The sequence below is a fragment of the Mauremys reevesii genome, linkage group 3 (genome assembly GCF_016161935.1).
Source record: "Mauremys reevesii isolate NIE-2019 linkage group 3, ASM1616193v1, whole genome shotgun sequence".
Taxonomy (NCBI): domain Eukaryota; kingdom Metazoa; phylum Chordata; order Testudines; family Geoemydidae; genus Mauremys; species Mauremys reevesii.
This window is the reverse complement of record NC_052625.1, coordinates 126,397,717-126,421,810: the sequence shown is the minus strand read 5'-3', so window position 1 is coordinate 126,421,810 and position 24,094 is coordinate 126,397,717. Positions and strand designations below refer to the sequence as shown.

General features: G+C 41.0%; 1 protein-coding gene across 4 annotated transcripts in view; it reads right to left on the bottom strand.

The window, feature by feature from the left end:
* Window positions 1-24,094, bottom strand: part of CDK19 (cyclin dependent kinase 19) — a 208,481-nt gene that overhangs the window by 77,726 nt on the left and 106,661 nt on the right. For all 4 annotated transcript variants that reach the window (XM_039529100.1, XM_039529102.1, XM_039529104.1 and 1 more), the window contains one exon: window positions 21,242-21,382. In XM_039529100.1, the coding sequence (XP_039385034.1) occupies window positions 21,242-21,382 (141 nt within the window). The remainder of the gene's footprint in view (window positions 1-21,241; window positions 21,383-24,094) is intronic.

Genomic DNA, 24,094 nt, shown 5'->3' with positions numbered 1-24,094 from the left:
CTTTATGAGAGCTAAATACAAAATACTGTATGTTGTAAATATAGAAGCAATTATATAAATACAGTTTATGGGGAGCAAATTATTCATTTGTAAGACCAATAACTGAGAAGGAGAAAGAGAGATAGGGAAGAGGAGACGTTAAAAGAGTTTGAAGTAGAGAAGTACTGGCTCTTCCAAGGCGCAGCCATTTCAAGGAGAAAGCACTCATACTGAAACTCAAGATTATGAGCAGGATCAGGTAGGAGCTCAGTTCTAGAAATACAGACTGAACCAGAAGAGGGTATAGAGAGAGTCATAGGCTTGTGCAAGTTCAAGAGTTTTAAATCAGGTAAGGCAATTTTGATCTGAATCTTGAAATGAATAGGGAGTCAGTGGAATTATTTGAAGATTGGGGAGGGGTGAATGCACTTGTTTGTACATGGGACAAGATATAAAGCAATATTCTGCACATGATGCGGCATGTTCAGTTAAGACTTGGAAAGGGCACAGAAAAGGGAGTTGCAACAACTAAGGCAGTGAAGATGAAGAGACTGATGAGAATTTCAGGAGCGATGGAGTCAAGGCAATATGAGTAATGAAGAAGAGATGGCAACAGGCAGATTGACAGCAATAGGACTGTGGGCAGAGGAGAATGGAAACAAATGAAAGGTAAGTATGGAGGAGGAAAACAGCAGATGGGAGTTGTTGTTAAGAAGGCACTTCTGGCCCAAAAGAACAAATTGTGTCTTTGACCTGGCTCAGAACTACTTACATTTTCTCCCCCATTTATCAACAACTGTACCATTTTCTATGTAGAATAACGTGGAAGAGCAGACAGCAGTGAGACAACTACATTTCTCAGGTATCGGAGACATGCGGCTTAGGGGACTATCTCCATCTTTAGGCACGAATAGGATTTTCAATAGCACCTAACCAGGTTAGGTGCCTAACTCCCATTCATTAGGGACAGATTTTCAACGGGAAATCTATGAGTAGGTACCTAACCTACTTAGGCACTTTTAAAAAAATCTCACTCGGTGCCTAAATCCCTTTGAAAATCTAGCTCATTATCACAAACCATAGAACATTGCTTTCTGCCCAACAAATGCACTCTGCCCTGCATTATTCCTTACTGATTACATAACAAACTACATCCTGTGCATTCAGTTTAAATTATCCCTTTAGCACAGTAGCAACCATTATATTGTGTGTGAATGACATTCTGACAGCGCTGGATAAGGGTCAAACCTGCTGAAGCTTTATTTCTTGTTGAGTTAGCAGCTTTCATACTCTTGTCAATTGAATGACTGTTACAGCAGTTTAACTTTTAGAATAAGAGGTATGGGCTGATTTGGCACCCTCACTAAAATTAGAGTTCAACAAAATAAAAAGATGCTGAACCCAATATTTTTGAAAATATTTATGGTAACTGTACAGTGTTTCCCACTTAATAGGGAAAGTGCATACTATAAAAAGTGTATTAGCCCAAACGATGGGTAATGATGAGTTAACAGGAATTATCCTAAAGTCATTATTATTATACTGACATTTTATTATCATCCACATTTAAAAAGGAAACCCTTCAGAAACAATGTAAAATGGTGCATATTGCTGACCGGTACATTGTTTAAAAACAATTCAGACCTTTATGACAGACACACACACACACACACACACACTTATTGAGAGACTGAGGAAGGAGAGGGGAGGGTTGGGATTCTTCCAACCTAACCAAAAATTATAACACAAATAGGACAGTCATTATGGGGATCAGAACCTTACAGAAGGTATTGAGGGGAGACGGTTAAAATGAAGTCATTGACAAAATTCTCATTTTGTGGGAACAGAACTGAGCTTGAAAGGAGAAAAAGGCGGCAACCGCCTTTTTTTTGAGGGAGGAGGGTTTCAAACTTAAAACACAACAATTTCCTGTCATCAGTTCGACAGCCTCATTTCCTTTACATTTTGACTCCCCCATTTTTCTTCCACATATTTTTTAATGCTGCAGCTGACAGGAGATATTGAGGCAGCCTTTTGGCAAAAAGCTTGTACATTTGAAGTTCGGAAGCAATGGAAACAGAAAAATTATAGTAGCTAATCTGAGCAAAGACAGCTGCATTAAGAAATAACCATCCACTGAAAATCTGCATTCTAACAATATTTGTCAGCCAATCAGAGCATATATATTCACCGATTCTATGGTTATTGAGATATACCTGTGCCATCGTTATACTAAACAGTTTTCTAGAACTTCATAAGTGGGCACCAAGTATATGTTATTCAGAAACCATGCAACACTGTTGCCTTCTTAGTGACTATGACAATCAGTATTGTCTCATCCTCCCTGATTGAACTAACCTTTCAGGGATCGATATATCTCATCTAGCTTGGTCTACACTTGCTTGCATATATAAACCTGCCTGGAAATTCCACCACTTGCATCCGAGAAGTGGGTATTCACTTATAGCTCATGCTGCCAACGTCTGTTAGTCTATAAGGTGCCACAGGATTCTTTGTTGCTCTTACAGATCCAGACTAACACAGCTACCCTCTGATAAGTCGACATGGAGAGCCCCAGACATCGATCCGCCGAGTGAGAGGAAGTGAGATATATAAGATATAAGACTTCAGCTACATTATTATTCACACGCTGCTTGCGTATCTATATTATCTTTTTGACTATGACAATCAGTATATTGATACACAGTGACCTAATAAGAATAAGTTTCAGGAATATTTGAGTTTGTAATGTCCTTATCAGTACCCTGAATTTTTCAAAAACAAGAATCCAGTGTCCCGTTTTTAGTTTGTTGAAGTCCAATATCAATGAAGTTGCCAAACCAGCCCCCAAAGCTTTTGTTCTAAAAGTTCAGTTGCTGAAAAATTTAGCTTCAATAGCATTAGAAGTTGCTGCTAGCTCAATAAATACAGCTTCACCAAACTTGAGTCTTATCCAAACCTTTGACAAATGTCACCCACAGTTATTACATCAGGAGTTATTGCAGGAGTAGGCAAGCTGATTTTCAGTGGCACTCACACTGCCCGGGTCCTCGCCACCGGTCTGGACGGCTCTGCATTTTAATTTAATTTTAAATGAAGCTTCTTAAATATTTTAAAAACCTTATTTACTTCACATACAACAATAGTTTAATTATATATTATAGACTTATAGAAAGAGACCTTCTAAAAACGTTAATATGTATTACTGGCATACAAAACCTTAAATCAGAGTGAATAAATGCAGACTTGGCACACCACTTCTGAAAGGTTGCCAACCCCTGAGTTATTGTTTTAAAAGCAGATTTAAAACTGAACTAAACAAGAAAATGCCTCCAGCACGTAAGTACTATAGATACCTTGCATGAGGTGCCATATTATTCCACTTAGAAAAATTGTATTATTGACTCTTGAATGAAAGAATGAATGAGGGTACATAGTTCCCAGACAGCTCTATGACAAGTTCTTCAATGGCAATTTTAGGAATGCTGAATCTGGTCCATACACATTATTTCCAAAGAAAAATATATTACAAAAATACTGGCTGTCGATGGATACTGCACTGAATTCTCCAATTCTAACTCAATATTTAATCAAGAAGGATGGAGTTAAACTACTCTGTTCTTAAGTTAAAAAATCTGAAATTGCTATTTTACATAGAACCAGCTGAATACTTTTAAACTCCAAATTTTGCTGCTGCTTGACTACAAGGACATTCTCTACATTTAATATATCCTTTAATAAAAAAATAATAATGGTGATTGAATGGAAATGTAACAGACTGCCATGGAGAGAACCCAAGTTTGTGTTCTCAGCTCCTTAGGCTAGCAGAAGTCAAAAGCAATGAGAAGGTCTGTAAGGTGCTGGTTCATCCCCAGCTCACAAAGAACCCATTGCTACACCTAGTCTCTTTACCAGGTGGTTTTATGTCTGAAAGGTAGGCAACCACCCTCACCCCTCACCCCCACACAGCTCCCCAGCACCGTGGTCTATAGCTCTCAAGGGATTTTCCCCTTTGCCTCCCTCAAGTCCTCCTGCTTCAGGGCCTATTGCAGGATTCTCCCAGGCTCTATTAACTGAGCACTGCTGCCTTGGGCTCTCTCCCTAGAGACTATTTCCCCCACACAGGCTCCCACTGCCTTCCCAACCAAGGAGATTCCTGCAGCTCCTGCTCCCACTACCCAGGTCTCCTAGTTTCTGGCCCATCTCCCTGTTTCCAGGCAATGAGAGCCCAAAATATGATCTCTCTGCCCTTTTCCTGACTGCTTCTCAGCCCTGACACTTCCAGGCTCCCCACCACCCAGTAGCTAGCTGCCTTCTCATTTAGCTCAACTGAGGGGTCAGCTGACCAGTCAGAGGTGCACTGGCCTCTTTCCTCTTAAGGGGCAGTGCCATCCTGTGACAAGATTTAAAAAAGGCAGCAAACTTTTAATGCTGATGCAAGAGGTGGTGCTATTAAAGAAAATGTGCTATAAAATCACCAGCAGCTTTACTAAATAAAATCACAACTATATTGTTCTTACACTATGAGCCGAAGTAGGCAGGAAGGCTATTTGAGTTGGTAGATGATGTCAAATCAGCACTAAAAGAATAATGGTGGACAGCACAGTTACCAACTTTCACGTGGTAGATAAGCACCCTGACTTTCACAATAAGCCAAAACATCAAGTTAATCCCATTTCAAAACAAGGCCAAAACAAGCCAATCCCTAAGAACCCCAACACTATGTGACTAGATCCCCCCGGCATGCAGTCTGAGGCTGTGGTGGGCTCTCTGTGCACCGCTGACCCTCTCCACTTGCCCCTGCTTGCCGAGAGCCAATCAAAAAAAAGAAGCAATAAGCTACAAGCCAAACAAGCTACAAGCAAAAAAAACTAGCCAACAAGCAACTCAAAAGCCAATTAAGCCAAAAACAAGCCTACGTTCTGTGCTTTTTTCATGGGTTTGGCATGTCTGGTGGACAGAGGATGTGAATTAATTATTTGTGTTTCAGTACGACCCAGAGGTCCCTTTTGTGCTAGGCGCTGTACAAACAGAGTAGAATAAGTGCCCCTGCCAAAGAACTCAATCTAATTTCAGACAGGACTCAACCATGAGAGTATAACAAACAACAGGAAGGAGGACGACAAGCGAAATAGCAACCAAAACATGTGATAACATGTAGGCCACTTCTGTACTACGTTCGATGGTTTCAAGATTTTCTTTTCTGCATAAAAACTGTAAGATAATTGTTGAATGAGATATATGTCACGAATCCTCATTGATCAGACTTTGTGGCATATGTGGCTGAATTATGACAGAGTACTTCTGAAGCTACAGAACTGTGGATTTTTAGCAGTTTTATGCTCCTCTCATGCACAAAGACAGCTTTGGAATTCAAGTGGCTGAAAAAATTAACTTTGATATGCTTGTTATATGATATTCAAAACATATGCATAAGACTGCAACAACCCCTCTTTTACTATTCAACTTAAAAACTTAACTGCCAGCTCCTGAGAGGAGCCTCTCACAATTTGATCCTTATATAGCTAGCACAAATAATTTCATTTAGGGTGTTTTTTTAATTTACTGTGTGTTTTGTTAACAGATCTGACCTACACTAAAACTAAATGTAATTTGCACCCTAAAAGGTTTTAAATACAAACAAAAAAAGGGGAAAAAGATGATGGTTCAGAGACAACTCTTTTGTGAAATACTAGACCTGTCATTTTTACAGCAAAGTAAGTCTATCTCTGACAGAGATCACAGAATGTGATAAAGCTAACAAATGAAAGCAAGTATTCACTGTCATGGGTCAGTGCAAGTTACTGGGCCATTGATCAGCACTGATTAATTTAGATGCAACACAGTCTGGTACATTATTGCAGAATCCTAATATAGTGGGAACAGCTACTGAATGTTACAAGTGAAGAGGAATATATACTAGAGACCACAAGAAGGGGATCAACACCTGAGAACAAATGCAAATACAGCATTTTTTTGTTTCTTCACATACTATGTACACACGCGCAGCTGTTTTTTCTTAACCTCTTCAATCTTCATCACCTTCCAGAATTAAAAGTACAAACTTTCTAACCTTATTCATGATGAATTATGCCGCCGAATAAGAAATAAATTTAAACAGATGCGATGTTAGGTGATCACATCATAGCTGAGAAAAGGCAGTATTCTCTAAGAAAAGAAATAGAATTTGCAAGATTACAGTCACTGGAAAGGAGGCACTTTAAAGAGCTGTTTTTAGAATGTAAAGTTCAGTTTGCTCACTCCAAGAGGACAGCTGCACCAGCATGCTAAATACATTATCTATTTACTAAAACGCTTTATAAAGCAGATGGCATGTGAATTTGCTCCATTAGAAATGAGAACATTTTCCTTCTGTTTTTTCTACATTAAGCAAAGAAATAAACAGATTCCTGAACTACTTTTATTTTTTGTCCTCACTCTCCATTCTCCACTCCACAGGAGAGCAGATAAGCAGCTCACAGAGGAGCCACATGTAGCTGTTGAATTTACTGGCCGAATGCAGCCAGAAGAATTTAAGTCAGTACTTTCTTTCCTCTGACTTCCCTTACCCAACATGTTTTATTTCCTGTCAAAGTTTTATTGGTGTAAACCTCTTCCTGAACCTTGGACAGCAATTCCCTGACAGCAATTATAATTCTTCATTTGTAAGATGCATCTACAAACCACAGAAGTCTTAGTAAGTTATCCAAAAAGGGAAAGCATGTGCTAATGGACCTCTGGAAGATGTTTTGTTGTTTGGATGTATTCAAATGCTGTAAGATTCAGTGGACCTTAGCAGACATATATAACCTTACAACACTAATGCTTTGTCTACACCGGCACTTTCATTGCTAAAAATTTTTGTCACTCAGGGGTGGGGGAAAAAAACAATCCTGAATGACAAAAGTTTTAGCAACAAAAAGCGCCAGTGTGGACAGCACTTTGTCAGCAGGAGCCATGCTCCTGGCAACAAAGCTTCCACCCCTTGCTCTCTCACAGCGATAAAGAGTGGCCACACAGTGCACCTTACAATGGCACGGCTGCAGCGGCACAGCCGTGCCATTGTAAGCTATGCAGTGTAGACATAGCTTAAGTCTCTCTAGAACTGAAGGGACACACATTAGTGTTCTAAGCAAAGACACTCCTGACCTTCTGAAGTAGACACTGATAAACTTAACATTTTAAGGATGTAGAAAACAATAGGCCTACCAAAATTAAACCTGTCAGTGAGTATACCCTGTTTTAGCTGACATACTCATACATTATTGGATGACAAATAAACATCTCTTTAAAGGTATCAGTACAATCTGCTTCCACTATGTCTTTCAGCACACTATTCCAAATCACTCAAGCAGAAACCGCCCTTCCAAATATCTTCTAATCATTACCACCCTCCCACTCTGGGAACATGAGAAATCCTTTCTGTAGATCCTGGTTTGGTCCTTTAAAATACTTACATGCTGTGATAAGATCCCTATCTTGTAAAGGGTCAGGTGGAATGACTGAGGAATAGGAACCCCAACCCTTTTTGTACAATATGGGAACCAGTAGACAGATGTAGAAAAGCACCAATCAAGGCAAAAAAATTGCAAGCAATATTTATTGTAAGGACTTACATTTTTAAATGGAAAGCATATTCTGAAAGCTAAACAAACAGGCAGACAGGTTGGTGGTTATTTACTTATTTATAGAAAGGCATGTATACATCCTGATTGGTGCCAAGAAAATCTTCAAGCTAGCACAAAATTGTTGGCAGCAGGGCAGGTTCCAACAGTTCTGCATTCCTGCTCAGCAACTGGTTGTCAAAAGACTGATGAGTGAACTTAAGTCTAAATTTACTTTTGATATCAGCTTTTGAAAATCCTTGCTCAGATTCACTTTTGGAAGGGGAGATCATCAGACTTCTTTAAAGTGATTCTTGTATTGTTCATTGTAGGTTATATCTTTCAAAAGTACATACGCTTTGCTTCATTTATAATCTGAAATGGTACACTGAAAAACTGCCTCTGTTTTGAAAAAAACTGCTTCAGTTCTGCAGCATTCTAGGTAATTTTTTTAAATTAATCACTGTCTTAAGGACAAGCTTTTTGAAACAGGAAACATGTTTTACTCTATGTTTGTAGAGTGCAGTGTAAATTTATAGCACTCTATAAATCAATACAAATAACACTCTCCCCCACTAGGGAGTCCTTCCAAACATGATCAGTTTCTCACTACCTACAAGCCCCATGTAGAAATCATGAGTGCCTCTTTCTTACAGTTTACCAAACATCTTTCTGATATATTGTGTAAAGCAGTCAAAAATGGAGGAAGCTTTTTGTCCACCATGTAATTAACTTTTATTTTAAAGGCTCCTTAATACTTCCAATTCACTGGGATGAGTTCATCAAAAAGATAATTATATAATTTGCACTATATAATGTTTTTCACTTGAGGATCTCAGAACACATGAAAATATTAATTAGGACGTGCCAGAAAATAATTTTGTTTCATGAAAAATTTCAAGGTTTCTTCAACATTTGTTTTTGTTCTGTGAAAACGAGATATTTCTAAATGTTTCATGAAAATGACCCAAAACAGCCAATAGCCCAGTGGTTAGGGCTATCACCCAGGATATGGGAGATCCAGATTCAAGTCCCTGCTCTGCCGGATTCAGCACAAAAGAGAGAGTATATCTAGACTACAGCTGGGATCGACTCTGAGATCAATCCACTGGCGGTCAATTTAGCGGGTCTAGTGAAGACCCACCAGATCACTCTCCAGTCGACCCCCCGTGGCGCAGAACCCGTGGTAACTCGACCTAAGGTACGTCAACTCCAGCTACATTATTCACATAGCTGGAGTTGTGTAGCGTAGGTCGACTTACCGTGGTAGTGTAGACATAGCCAGAGAATCTACAGCTTGGTGGGTAGGGTACCAAATCAGGGACTTTAAACTGGGTCTTCTGTATCTTAATTGCCCTTACCACAGAGCTTGAGTGTCAGTCTCTCCCTGTCTCTGGTCCTATGAACATTTAAGTAAAATAGCTCCTACAGGAAAGAATGAGATAAGACTGGGTTGTGGGAAACTCAGGTTGAAGTCTTTATTCTGCCTGATTCAGACCAAGGATTTAAACATGTATCTTTCACATCCCAGGTTAATGTCTTAGCTCCTGACTACTCTGGGCTGATCTCTCGCCTACCCACTACATCCCCACCTTACAAATTCCATCTGGGCCTGAGAAAGCCTTTTTGTTAAATCAGCATTTTCCAATGAAAGACTTCTTAGTCAAAAACATTTCAACTATCTCTAATATTAAGCTCCCCAATGTCTCTATGGATTAGATAATAGATGAAGTAATTGAGGCAGAGAGGGGTTAAATGACATGCCTAAGGTAACAAAACAGTAATGCTCAGAATAAAACCCAAACACGGCTCTCTGATTTTAGTTCCGTACTCCAACTACTGAATAAAAGCTGCCTCCTATGATGAGGTACCTTTTGACTTTTGACTTAACGCATCCAGTCTGTCTTTACTACAAATCCGAAAATAGAAAGATATTAAAATTCACTATTGGCCTTAAAACTAAGAAAAGATTATAAAAACGGAAAAGTGTTGGTTTTCTAGACACATACAAGTGTCATGGTTACCATTTAAAATACTCTTTTTGAATATAACAAATAAGTCAGAAACCAAAGTGATCCACATACAGAATAGTCTTTCTGGCCACTCTATTTCAGCTTTCTCCTTTTGCTTTTCCTGGATGGAGAAGATAAAGCCATGGTCTCTACATCAATGGCTGTGATTGCCAGAGAGTCCTTTGGAATAAGCCTGGCTATTGCATTATCCACTGCTTGCAACTCCAGGAGATAGGTAATAAAGGTAATAATTGGAAATATACCAATCTCCTAGAACTGGAAGGGACCTCAAAAGGTCATTGAGTCCAGCCCCCTGCCTTCACTAGCAGGACCAATTTTTTGCCCCAGATCCATAAGTGGCCCCCTCAAGGATTGAACTCACAACCCTGGGTTTAGCAGGCCAATGCTCAAACCACTGAGCTATCCCTCCCCCCATAGATAGATGCTGAGTTGGAATTCCTGAGGAGACAACTTGCCTTAAGCCAAGTGAAGGCCTATCCAAGCTGACACTGGTCAATATGCAGATTTCTGGCAGATCTGCCACAGGTTTGCCCTTGTAAAGATAATGGGGTGATCACTACTAAATTAACTAAATATTGAGAGTGACTGTTAATAGGTGGCCCATAACTGAGTCTGTTAGCTCCAGAGCCTGATCATCCAAAAATTCAAGCAAGTTCTGAAATAGTGGATTATTTGTGGCTTGAAAGCTAGAGGAGACTGTCTCTCGGCAGGGAGTCTTTGGAAGAACTCTGGGATGAAGTTGAGGGCAAGTGGTGAGTTGACTGAGGCAGAGAAAGGTCAGTAGTGCTAGGCACCTCCCTGGAGTACTGTGTGCAATAGGAGCTGGCTACTGTGATAGTTTGATGGGAAGGGTCCCCACAGAGCCCCCAGTTCTTCTTTTACAAATCTGACGCTAATTGTCAAGATTTTGGAGCACGGAGCACAGGAAAAATACCCAACAGTAACTATGGGGGAAAAGGGGAAAAGACACAAAACTGTCAGGTACCTGCTTAGAAGAAACTCTCAAAATGAAGCAATAGAAACTTAGGAGAAGAGTGCATGGGGCTGGCAGGGGGTGGGGGGTGGAGCGGCTCCAGTGCATGAAGTCAAACGTGGAAATGGAAATATTGCCAGCTGAGTTCCTCAACCACTGAAAGTGGCTGGAGAAGATCTTTTCACTTTAAGATGGAGACCAAGGGAAGACAAGAAGACGACTGCAAAACATCCTGAGAAAAGTAGCCTCATGGTGCTGCTAAGGAAATGGAGGCAGAATACTGATGAGAAATGTCAGTGCAGTTCACCAGGCTTGATTGTAGAGGTTGCTGAAAGGCCGTGTGGGCTGGCATGGGGAGGGGAAAAAATAAAAATAAACCTCTTTTTTTCCTCTTCCAACTTGGTCCAATAAAAGATACTTCACCCACCTTGACTCTCCAATTCTGCAAGTCTCAGCAGATTCAAAATTGATGGAGCAGTAGATTATCATTAAAGAAAACAAAGAAAAAACAGACCTAATACGATATCAAAATATATAATTCCTAAGGCTTTTTAACACTGACAGGTTCCTGTAATTCTCATACTTTTGGTCCTTCATATACTCTGTTAATGATTTTGCTTTTGTGGATTAAATAAATCTCATACTTATTTTCTTTACTTAGTTTTGCATGTAATTTTTGCAAACACAGTCCAAAGCTGTTGTCTGGCCTGCTCCAAAGCAGCCTGGATCACCAGGAAATTAAGTGGAGGATGAGAGAACAGAAACTCAGACCCGTTGGGGGGGGGGGATAATACCTTTTTCCCCCATTTCGGTGCGGGGGCACGTGGCTGGATTATGCCACACAGTGCGTGCCATTTGGAGAATGGTGTCATTGATTGGTAGGGCCACTCTAGCCAGTACCAATGCATGCAAGATATCTAGTAGCTGGTGCTGACTATCCTGCAACTCCAAGAGGATCTGAAGGGAATTAGCTATTCTCCTGAGCAGCTCCTGGTATTGACAATAGTCGTCCAGAGTGGGGAGGGGGAGGGCGCATCAATGATACAACTGCATTCAGGGACCAGGGGAACCTCTTTGGATCTGTTGGAGCCAGGATAACTAGCACATCGTCCAGCCCCAGTTCCAAAGTCTACTCGATGAAGAATGGTGTGGTGAGACAGGGGATTCCCTCCCAGGTTGAGTGAGACAGTTCCAAAGGCGAATATTGGGACCACAAGCTCCAATATGGCCAAACTGGTTGATCCTGGTGTTGCTGCAGCAGTGTCCATGGAGCTGGGTACCAGTGGCTCCTGGCCTGAGGCAAGGGAGGGTACTGCCATGGTGCCACTAGGACCCCCTGGTAGTCATGCTTTCAGAAAGGAAGCAGCGGACCATATGTGGTATCCAAATCATCAGACTCAGAGGAACCCACCAACAGGGCTAATGGAGTGGGATATGCTGTAGGAACTCGAGCAGAGGGTGGCAGATCTGATGTAGGAGCGGGGGCCTCTTAGCAGGTGAATTGACTGGAACGCGCAGAGACCTCATCTGTTCCAGGACAAACAGTTCATGAGGCCCAGGAGCACATCCGATTCTCTCTGGCATCAACAGCACCCAGTCCACGGAGGAACCAGGGCTGGTAAGGGGGCCTGCCTCGGGACTGACCATTTAGGCTGCACTGGCAGACCCACCCAATGCAGGACAGGTGCATGGTTCCAGAACCGGGACAGGCAGATCCAGCAAACAATGAGACTTATTCTCACTCTTGTGGGCCTTGGAATGCACCCCTCCTCTGTGGTCAGAACTTGTGGACGGTGCAGCTTCTTTCTTGGATGTGGAGGAAGACTTACTGCCATGCTTATGAGCATACTTCCATTTTTCATGGCTGGAATCCACAGCACTGGTACTGGCGGAACCAGAATGGGACTCCATGATAGGAGGCGCACCTCTGGACTGCTCAGGCCAATGTATGGTGGGGTTCCCTGGCCAGGATCTGACTGCAGCCTCATGGTGACCCCCATGAGGTGTCTCTTAAGGTAGAGGACCTTGCCTTTCTGGGTATGGGCTGGGAAGGAGAGGCACATACTGCACCTGGATATGATGTGGGCTTCCCCCAACCAGTACAAACAATGTTGATCCTTGTCACTGAGCGAAAACGGGTGAGGGCAGGAAGTGCAGACCTTGAATCCCAGCATCTTCGGCATAATCCAGTTCCTAGATTCAGGTGTTGGTAGGAAACCACCAAAGCAGCATCCCAAAGTCCTTAATCCTACAAAATCCTACAAAAATATGAACACTAAATCTATTACAAAAATCAGTATAACCCTAACTATGTACAAAAATAAAAAGTTTTTCTGGAAAGTGCATCACCAAGGACAAGAAAAAAAGTGGAAGCTCCAATTCAGACCATGTGGCAGTGAGAAGGAACCAAAGATGCAGTCGTCCGCCCCGCCCTTTATCGCCTCAGGCAAAACCACAAGAGAATGCAAGAGCACATGTGTGGACCGAGTCACATGACTACTCTGAAAAACTCTGGCTTCGGGCACATGGCGCATGTGCATAACCCTCAGTGGAATACAATAGGGATCATAATTCAAAGGAGAACTGGCAATAAATCTCACTCTCACGCTGGAAGAGAGCAATATGAGAAATTAAGGAATTGACCTTGGACCTCTGGTTACATCTCATTTAATAAAAGATCATCTGCAGGGTTCATTGGTCATGACAAACACTTTACAAAATTAAAACTGCCCCCACTGACTGGTTGGGAGGTGTCGGAACAAAGAAACCACACTTGCATATATGTTTTGGCCATGCTCTATTATTTCAAGCTTCTGGGATGCCACTAAAAGAAGGATTAACACAATCATAGAGACTTCACTTGACCTTAAAGCAGATACCTGCATAACGGGCCGTGTACCCTGCAAATGGAAGCTATCATTATAGCAAAGCAGATGGCTACACCGAACCTTCCTGGTTGCAAGACATCAAATTTTGCCACACTGGAAAAGTAAATAGTGCTTCAAGCCACAAAAACTGGTATAATGGACTGGCAGACCTGGCTGTGAAGGAAATGATCACATAAAATAGACAGCAAACCCCAGAAAAATTTGAATCCATTTGGGACAGTTTCCTAGAACTGATTAGCTAAAGATCCCTTCAGGACATCTGGATGAAAGGCAGGAGACTAATCCACCTACTCTATCTTCCAATCCCCTCTGTTTCTCCCCCTCTTTCCCATGCCTTTTCCCCTCTTGGCTTTGATTTAATTAAATTTAATACATGCCATACAAATCCTGTGGTGGAAATATTTAAGTTAATGCTTGGGAACCCAAGCAACTGTGTATAGTCTTTTCTTGTTTCTGGAGTATAGTATTTTTATATATATTCTAGAAATTGGCACCTAGAATTTGTTATAAGAAAAAAGATTGAAAAAAATAATAAATAATGAAATGGCCCATGTCTCTTATTTTCCATTAGTAATGAGTATAGGCTGTAAAAAGGGATAATATCACAGGCAATATCTGACAATTGTTAGAATGTCCAGGACTCCTAACAACATTATTCTAAAAAGCACTGTGGACAGTATGTGGTGGATTCTGTAGTGGGGTTCTTCTGGCTACTTAAGAGTATTTCCAGATCTTGTAGTTGTTCAGTCAAAATGATCCATCCTTTCTAAAGGATCACACAGAATTAGTCAGAAGGCAAAAGCTCCATTATTTCTGAAGTATCAGGGGGTAGCCGTGTTAGTCGATATCCACAAAAACAACTAGAAGTCCGGTGGCACCTTAAAGACTAACGGATTTATTTGGGCATAAGCTTTCATGGGTAAAACCCCTCACTGAAGTCTGTGGTTGTAGCGGATGCATTCCAAGCTTGCCCTTTAATGCCATCAAGTCTCCTTTTCAAAGAGCTAGGGTAAAATTAAATTAGAGTCTAAAGCAGATAGTGTTATAAGAATGTGTTCAGCATTTAAACTGTGTGGAATACTTGTAGGATACTGCAGGTATTGATCTCACTTATAAGCTCTGTAGCCCATGATATAAAGTTACACTGTTTGCATTGTAAACCTCTGTAATTCTGTAATTCAAAAAAGAAAAGTGTTAATTAAGGTAAAATGCGCATTCTGCACACAACATGGTCCATTGAAAGCTGGTGAGGCATTGTATAGCATCAAAGGACAGAGACCTTGATTGCATTCCTAACTCCATCCAGGAAAGGAAGGCCTGTGCATGCACATTTCCCATAGAATCTGAGAATGGGTGACAGGGGACGGATCACTTGATGATTACTTGTTCTGTTCATTCCCTCTAAGGCACCTGGCACTGGCCACTGTCAGAAGACAGGATACCGGCCTATATGGACCTTTGGTTTGATTCTGTATGGCAATTCTTATGTTAAGATTTTCTTTTCTTCACCCAGCAACATATAATCCAACCAGAAAGTATCATTTTAAATGTCTTGATAGGCAACAAGCCTATGCATCTATTTAGTACACCAGCTCCAAGGTCACTAAAGGGACATAATGCTATTGAAAGAAATAAAAACCTGACAGTAGTGACAACATAAAGACTGTGCTCTTGTCCCAGACCCTAAGCTCCCTTCTTCTTTGCTGTATTCACAGATTCTTAGATTTCAAGGCCAGATGAGACCATTGTGCTTACACAGTCTGACCTCGTGTAATACACAGGCCACAGCACTTCCCCAAAATAATTCCTAGAGCATATGTTTAAGAAAAACATCCAATCTTGATTTAAAATGGTCAGCAATAGAGAATCCACCACAACCCTTGGTAAATTGTTCCAATGGTTAATCGCTTTCATCTTTTAAAATGTACACCTTATTAAATAGCATAATCAGGTAAGGAATATCCTCTCCAAAGCCGCTTTCCTGCTGATGAAAAATAAGTATTTAATAAAAAAAAAATATATGTACAAAGCCATTTATTATAAAATTTATCAACACAGTTACATTAAATCTAAATAAAAAAATCTCAATAACCAATAGTAATCAGTTTAACTGAACATTTAAACCTTAGAATGATGACAGTTTCCAAATTGCTACCCAACAGGGTCCTTGAGAAGGTGCAGACAACAACAAACTTCTTCCTAAGAATCACACTTGATAATTGCTGGTAATAGCCTTTATTCCTTCTTAATGCAGCATTATTAAAATAAGATAATCAATTTATCATTTTTAAAAGTACAACAATTGTTCAACACTGGCACAACAGTAGAACATTGCAGCTACTTCTCTATTTTGTTTACATCTTTACATTTTTGTTAAAATAAAATGAATTAAGTAGGGAGAGCTCAAAATAAAAAGATCGATTAGACATGTTGGACAAATTTAGAAAGTGGTGTAAATTAAATCTTCGTACACTAGTTTGAACTACCTTAAACCTACTTACATCTGCCCTACCCATTTGTAAGGGAGTCCAATATATCAAGCAGCTGGAAGGTGGTGTAAGTTAAAGTCAAAGCTACTGTATTTTGATTTATATCTTCTTGTGGTGACGCTGCATATATGCTACTCTAGATTACATTCCCTTATACTTCAGTTGAGAGGATGTAAGCAAGCGTAATGGGGTCTAACTTTCACCAATTTGTGCATCACTTTGAATTTGTGCACAAGGAAGTTTAAGCTAGTAGAACAAAATACAACAAGGGAGCTGGAAGAAAGTATAAATTACATGACTTTGACTCACATTTGAATTTGGCCCCATGGCTTTTTAAATCCTCACACATTCCTTTATGGCTGTATGTGTCACCTTTCCTGGATTTGTCAGTTCACATTGTTCAATTTGTTTACCAATTTGCAGTTCTTTACGTTGACTCTTTTGGCCAATACTGATGGTCTTAAAATAATTTCTCCAAGTAACTATTTTCAGGTATCCAAGAATACTGATCCTGGGATCTCCACAAATATATTTACTATCCTAGTTTTTTGCAATCTTCTTTTGATTAAGTGCTGTGACAGGTTTGGTCACAGAGATCCCTTGGGATGTATTGAAATTACCTCTGAGCCCGTTTTCCCTGCCAGCTTGGGACTCCAGAACCCTGCCTTGTTGAGCCAGAGACACTAGCCTGCTACAACACAGACTCAGGGCCTGGGCCATGCCCCCAAAGCTGCAGACTAACTAAAAACAGTTCAGCTCCAGCACCCAGACACCTGATGGGATCCAAACTCCAAATAAATCCGTTTTACTCTGTATAAAGCTTATACAGGGTAAACTCATAAATTGTCCACCCTCTATAACACTGATAGAGAGATATGCACAGCTGTTTGCTCCCCCACATATTAATCACTTACTCTGGGTTCATTAATAAACAGAAGTGATTGTATTAAGTATAAAAAGTAGGATTTAAGTGGTTTCAAGTAATAACAGACAGAACAAAGTAAGTCACAAAGCAAAATAAAACAAAAACACACAAGTCTAAACCTAATACATTAAGAAACTGATTTCATGTAATCTCTCACCCTCAGAGATGTTCCAATAAGCTTCTTTAACAGACTAGACTCCCTCTTAGTCTGGGCTCAATCCATTCCCCTGGTACAGTCCTTGTTAGTTCCCACAGACATCTTCAGTGGTAAGCAGGGGTTTTCTCATGACTGGCAGCCCCTTTGTCCTGCTCTACCCCCTTTTATAGCTTTGGCACAAGGCGGGAATCTTGTGGTCTCTCTGGGTCCCCACCCCTCCTTCTAAATGGAAAAGTACCAGATTTAGGTTGGATTCCAGCATCATTTGACATGGTCACATGTCCTTTGAGACCCCAGCCTCCATTCTTCCTGGCCTGGCCCACACATACACAGGAAGGTTTACAAGTAAACAAAGCCATTTACAATTCATTGATTCTGAAGAACCCTTAATGGCTTACACTTAATATGTTTACATTAGTAATACAAGTTTATATCTTATTCTCCTAACTCCAGACATAGAAATAATACATGCAAACAAATAGGATGAACACACTCAGAAGATTATAAGCTTTGTAATGATACCTTACAAGAGACCTTTTGCATGAAGCATATTCCAGTTACATCATATTCACATTTATAAGCATATTTTCATAAAACATATGGAGTGCAACGTCAAAAGTGCAACCGCACAACAAAATGTATAGTATCTCTCCCACTACTCCAGCAAGTGTCTAGTTCTTATATTTCTGCATTTTTCAATGTAGTTTGTGTGCAGTAAATTCTAAACATCATTTCCTGTTGTATTATACTAAAACAGTTTGACTGGTACTATGATATAAATATTCTCTGGGAATATTATAGCTTTAGATTTGTAAATTTATGATATTTACATGTTACTTTTTTCCCAGGGTTCTTATTCTTGCTGAATTGCTACAAATAACTAGAAATGATTTATACTATCTAATCAGGAAGACACCATGTACCCAGCTGTAAAACACTGCTTCACATAAAACAGAAAAAGGTATTTTGTTTCCAAAGGGTGTAACCAAACCAACAAAGACAAAACAAGAAACAAATATCAGGCTTAGTGAGTAAGGGAAATAGTTCACATACACATACTTAGATTCAGTTTAATGGAAATGTAGATACAATTGTTTTATAAGTACAAACAACAAGAAGGTAAGAAGGTGGATATGTTGGGAAACATAACTGAGTTTTTTTATCATTAAACATTTAAATGAGTTGCTAAATGAGCATATTAACTCCAATCTCAAGAGAGGATGTGAACTACTAGAGCAAATAGAATCATAGATTCATAGAAGATTAGAGTTGGAAGGGACCTCAGGAGGTCATCTAGTCCAACCCCCTGCTCAAAGCAGGACCAACACTAACTAAATTATCCCAGCCAGGCTTTGTCAAGCCAGACTTTAAAAACCTCTAAGGATGGAGATTCCACCACTTCCCTAGGTAACGCGTTCCAGTGCTTCACCACCCTCCTAGTGAAATAGTGTTTCCTAATATCCAACCGAGACCTCCCCAGCTGCAACTTAAGACCATTACTCCTTGTAATGTGATCTGCCACCAATGAGAACAGCCTAGCTCCATCCTCTTTGGAACCCCCCTTCAGGTAGTTGAAGGCTGCTATCAAATCCTCCCCCCTCACTCTTCTCTTCTGCAGACTAAACAAGCCCTGTTCCCTCAGCCTCTCCTTGTAAGTCATGTGCCCCAGCCCCCTAATAATTTTCATTGCCCTCCACTGGACTCTCCAATTTGTCCACATCCCTTCTGTAATGGGGGGCCCAAAACTGGACGCAGATCCAGCTTCTCAACCACTGTAATCCCCAGGTCTTTTTCTGCAGAACTGTATTGTTTGTTGTGCATCAATATGTGATTTTAATTACTTGAGACTTACAAGATTCTTAAAAGGGGTTTTATTCTGCAATTCTTTCTTTTAAAACACACATGCATTCTGAGTGTTTTTAATCACCCGTACAGTGTGTAGCACCTTGTTCTGGTATCTAAGCATTTCCTAGTAAATTAGATTTACATAGCAAGAACCCAGTGAACTTCAGAGTCTTCTGGTCTTCTCCATTCCTAGTTACAGAAAGCTCTGTTTGGCATCATCATTCCACGTGTGATATGGAAAAAAAATTATTTCCTCCCTGTAGCAGGGTGGACCCTGCTCCTGCCCAAAGGGGTTTAAAAAGTGGCCTGACAGGGCTTGAGAGCAGGGGCTCTCAAGGCTGAGCTGATCAGGGAAGTGGCTGCAGCTGGGGGCCACGCCCCAAACAGAGCAACAGGGCCTTATAAGAAGGCAGGGAAGCCAGAAGCCAGACAGTCTCTCTCTGGCTATAGAGAGAGATGGGCCTAGCTGCTGGGAAATAGAGACCAGGTACTTGAGTGAAGCAGGGCTGGGGAAGGCTGAGGAGCCAGGAGCTCCAGCCTAGAAAGCCCCAGGTTGCGGCCTAGCAGTGGGCCAATAGGTACTGGGGGTTGCAGAGGGCAACCTAGGGGTAGGCCAAAGCAGCAGGTCCAAACCCAACTTTGCCTGTGATGAGTAGGCTGATACTGCAGTCTGTCCCAGAGTGTGGGGCTAGACAATGACTGGCAGTAGCCAAATACTGAGGCAAGGTAGGGATAGAGGGTGGGGGTTTTCCTGAGAGAGAAAGGGAGACCCAGAGAGAAAGGGGTTGCTGCTAGGGGGCAGCACCCCATGCAAAAGGGCACTGGGGTCCAGGGAGGGACTCGGGCCAGAGGACAGGCGGATCACCGGCCTGCAGAGGGCGCTCCGAACGCTGGACTGAGCTAATTCCCGGAGTGACCAGCAGGAGGCGCCGCAGGGGTGAGCCGACCTGTTTACACTCCCACAAAGACAACTGTCACTTCTAAGGCAGAATACAGACTCCTGGCACCATCTTTGCTCCATATATCCTGACAAGAGATAGGATCCACAAAAGTATCATCAGCCAAGCTGAGCGTAAATAGCATAGGTTAAAGAGAGAAATTCCCAAGTTTTTAGGCTTCTTATAGGTAGCTGCCTTGCCAAGAAACCAAGCTCTTAAGAGAACACATCTTTGAGACTGTACGTGGCATGGTCCTAAGGTCATTTATGCAGTTTTTTGTTTTTAGGTTTTTGTCTTAAGCCATTTTTAATTACATCTTCACATTTTGCATAAGGGACACCTCTCTTTCACAGACCATCTCCTGAGAAAAATGGGAAATTCAGCACTAAATCAGTCCTATTTTTGAATTTTGGTTCCTGTTTTTGCTCAGAACTACCATTCCAGATGCAGAAAGCACAAATATATTAATATCTAAGAGTAGAGGAATAAGCTGTTAATGGTTTAAAAGCATTAAGGAACAGGTCAACTTTAATTAACTTCATTAACTTGCTGCAATGAAGCAGTTATCCTGGCAACTAGAAATATGAACCTGATTCCCCTCCTTTCATTTGATCACTAAGATATGGCAACAATGCATGTCTCATACATCAAAACTTGAAAATGACTGAAATCTTTTGGAGATGCTAGTAGCAGGCCAAAAAGCTGTTGGCAACTACAAAAAAACCCCACAGGTGGAGTTCTAACAATGGTAGAACATTTTACCACTATGTTGTTTACCTTGCGCAAAGAAATTCTACAGGCTGTCTACATTAGTGTTTTACAGTGCTAGTGTTAGAAATGGTAGGAAACTTTCAGAAAGAACACCTAGCATAGATGGGGCAATTGGCAGCTTTCATAATCTGCAACCACTTTCAAGAGCCAATTTAGGTCACGCGAAACTTGCAAAGCTGACAACTTGGTCTCAGTTCACTTCCCACAGCCAGAAAAAAATATCACATGAGAAAAATACTCCACAGAAGAAACTAGTGTTCACTAGCTTTTATGATAACCTTACACACTGTTTGGCTCATGTGCAAGTTATCTATCACCTTCATAATAAACTGCCCTTTTAAAGTAGAGCACTCACTTATACTACAAATACATACCAGCTGGCTGGTGTATTGTTTTCAGATATTGGTATCTGCATTCCTTTTACCGGATGCAGTATCATTGTCCTAGTTCAGATGTGGCAGATAAAAATAATGTGAACACATAATTTGTTTTCATTTTTAAAGCCTCCAATGGTATCCAGTAACAATAACAGGAAGAGCTGTAAGGATCGATAGGCAAGATTATTACTTGTGACTTTTCTTCCTCTTCCCAAGAATACATATGTGAACTTTTCGATATCATATAAAACAGAGTACTTACCAGGTCCCTGTGAAGCACCCAGTTTGCATGGAGGTAATGGATTCCATCAAGGATCTGGTAGAGTAGTGATTTAACCATAGATCTTGGCAACTGCATGGGCTTTTTATTTGCTTTTGAGGCACGGTGAAACTTGATAATATGCTAGAAATAAAACAAGTAGAAACATGAAGCTTTTTTAACAATGTAAGTTTCCTCAAATAACATTAACAAAGGGAAAGAAAGAAAGAGATTGTTGCCTTTTGCATTGCAAAGGTAGCCTCCAATTATTTTTTAAATGTGTGTGTTCTCAGTGTTACACACCTACTCATTTTTAAAGAAAATCTAGATACTACCAAAGCAGTGACTACTTACCACTTTGCAGTCACTGTGGTTCTTAGAAATGTTTTTTCCATGTGAACCCCACCCCATTTATGGTACATATGTGCCACATGTGCATGAGATTGGATTCTTTTGGCCAGCAATGTCCATTGGTGCCACACCTGTGCCCTGCACCCACCCAATGGCATATGGGATAGACGGGCCCTGATTGCCTCTCAGTTCCCTTGCTAATTCAAAATCCCAGCACAGATGGACTCCAAAGGAATAGAGAAGAGGGGCTGTCATGGGATTCATAAGGCCAAAACAATTTAAAGACCACAGTTACCGTAGGGATAAGTAATCATTCTCACCTCAAGTCTTGATCAGTATGGATCCCACTTATGGTGATGGATTAGCAGTTCCCAGATTAATAAAGGAGGGTCTGAGGCTTTCTAGCTACAGAACCGCTCTCCCAAATTTGGCATTTGATTTGCTCTCTGATCCAGAGCCTAATGTTTGTTAAAGATATAAAATTAGCTCCCAGTGGCTGCCCTGTGGGTTTCTGAAGAGGATGCCTCGGCTCTAGTTGAGTGAGCCCTGTTGCCTGAGGGAAGGGGCATATCTGCTAGTTGGCAACAAGATGTAATGCACTGAATGATCCACTTGGATAATCTCTGGGAAGAGGGTGATTCAGGAATTGTTTGGGGAATCCCTGAGAGGAGATGGGCAATGGATATCTGGAGATGGGTCTCAGCTTAATTCTGGAAAGAGTATGTGGGTGAAGAGAAGGAAGAGGAAATATATGCTAGAGATGGTGGTGAATCTCAGTGGTAGGATAAGACTTTACCAGTACTGACCGTTTAATTCTTTCTTGTGCCAGAGAAACTGGTACTAGTGGCATCAGAATTGAGGCCAGTGCCAGGGGCTCAATGTCAGTAGGTAGGAACAGTCCTATAATACTGTTATGGACTATGGTACTGGGGATCTTGGTGCCTATGAGGAATCTTTGTTTTAGTACCAGAATAGATTTGGTGCCATACTAGCCTGTCCAGGGAGCCTTTGGTTCATCCCTATTTACAGGGATACTTAAGAATTGAGCTCAACAGGAAAAGAGTTCCTTTCTGGCATAAGAGAACACCTTTCAGAACTCAATTAACTCCTTATGGATGGCTAAAACTCTACCTCCTGGAGCCAGGTATCTCTGGAGTGATGAGTTCTGGTAAAGAAGGACCAGCACACAGAGCAATGGTCTGGATCATGGCTATTGAAAAATAAAAGACACCAACTGTCCATCAGTTATTGGAATAAGTCCATCACAGGATTGGTATGGCTTGAAGTCAGATGGTTTAGACTCAGCCATTATACAGGCAGGCACCTTGGCACTAATGAGTACTCAGGCGAAAGACAGAAAATCTAAAGAAAACAAAAAAGAGCTACCATGAGGGTAGAAAAATGCTCCTGGACTAATTACGCTAATTACTAATATGTACAAATATTTACATAATTGCTTCAATGAAGGGGCACTATGGGGTAGCAGGTGAACACTACAAAGTTTCCTCTCGTTGTCACTGGCATTAAAAGGAAAGTGAGAGGCAGTCAAAGCCATTCTGCCCTGTATGCCCTTAGTTGAGGGGTGGAGTGCAGGAGGACATACATGGCACAGGCGTGGTCCCGACAGATACAACTTAGATAATGTTTTCACCCCTCTTAGCCAGAAGGCCGAGAAGCTACTACTGCTCAAAAGATTCCAATCTCGTTTGCATGAGGTGTTGCACGCCATAAGTGAGATTCTCACAGACTGAGATTCAAAGAACCATGCATAACAAGCCAACTTTCAATGTACGTTTCCTACAGGATGAAATTCATACAGACCATTTGTATACATTTATTTAGAGCAATTCAAGGTATTAATTTGCACAGTGACAAGACTGAATTACTTGAACTTTCAGTAGAAGCTGCCTAATTAAAAAATGTTTTCCCAGCTTTGAAGCTTTAGATATCAGGTTGTAACTAGAAGCTGTGTCTACATTAGACTTTTTCTCTCACCATTCTCACCATTGCTGCCAATGGTGAAGCTCCTCTGGGGGGAGAGAGTTACCATAGGCCAGTCACTGGTATTTTAGCCACCATGTCATCGAACCATACTCAGAGCAGCTCTTGATGACACAGTGGGGTTAAAAAACTGGCAACTCCTTGTCAACACTAATATTCTCATTGTTGCTTCCACAAGTGGTGGTGATGATAGTGGGAAATACAGAAAAATGCCTAGTAACCCATAAGGTTACTAGTTCTTGCCACCCCAAAGTACGATTAGTAAATAAACCCCAAACTCCTACAGCTGGGTATCCAAATGCCTGAATATTCTGATAACACTTAAGGGATCATTTTACATATTATATAGGAACCTCCCCTGAAGTATTTCCTTTCAGTCACATCACAGAAGGAGTTTGAGAGAGAAAACTGGGAGTTCCTGGCTCCCAGTATTGTGCATTAGTCCTTGGACGAGAAGAACTCTCTTATGTACTTCAAAGTGCTTTTCAAAAGATGCTGCTGCTA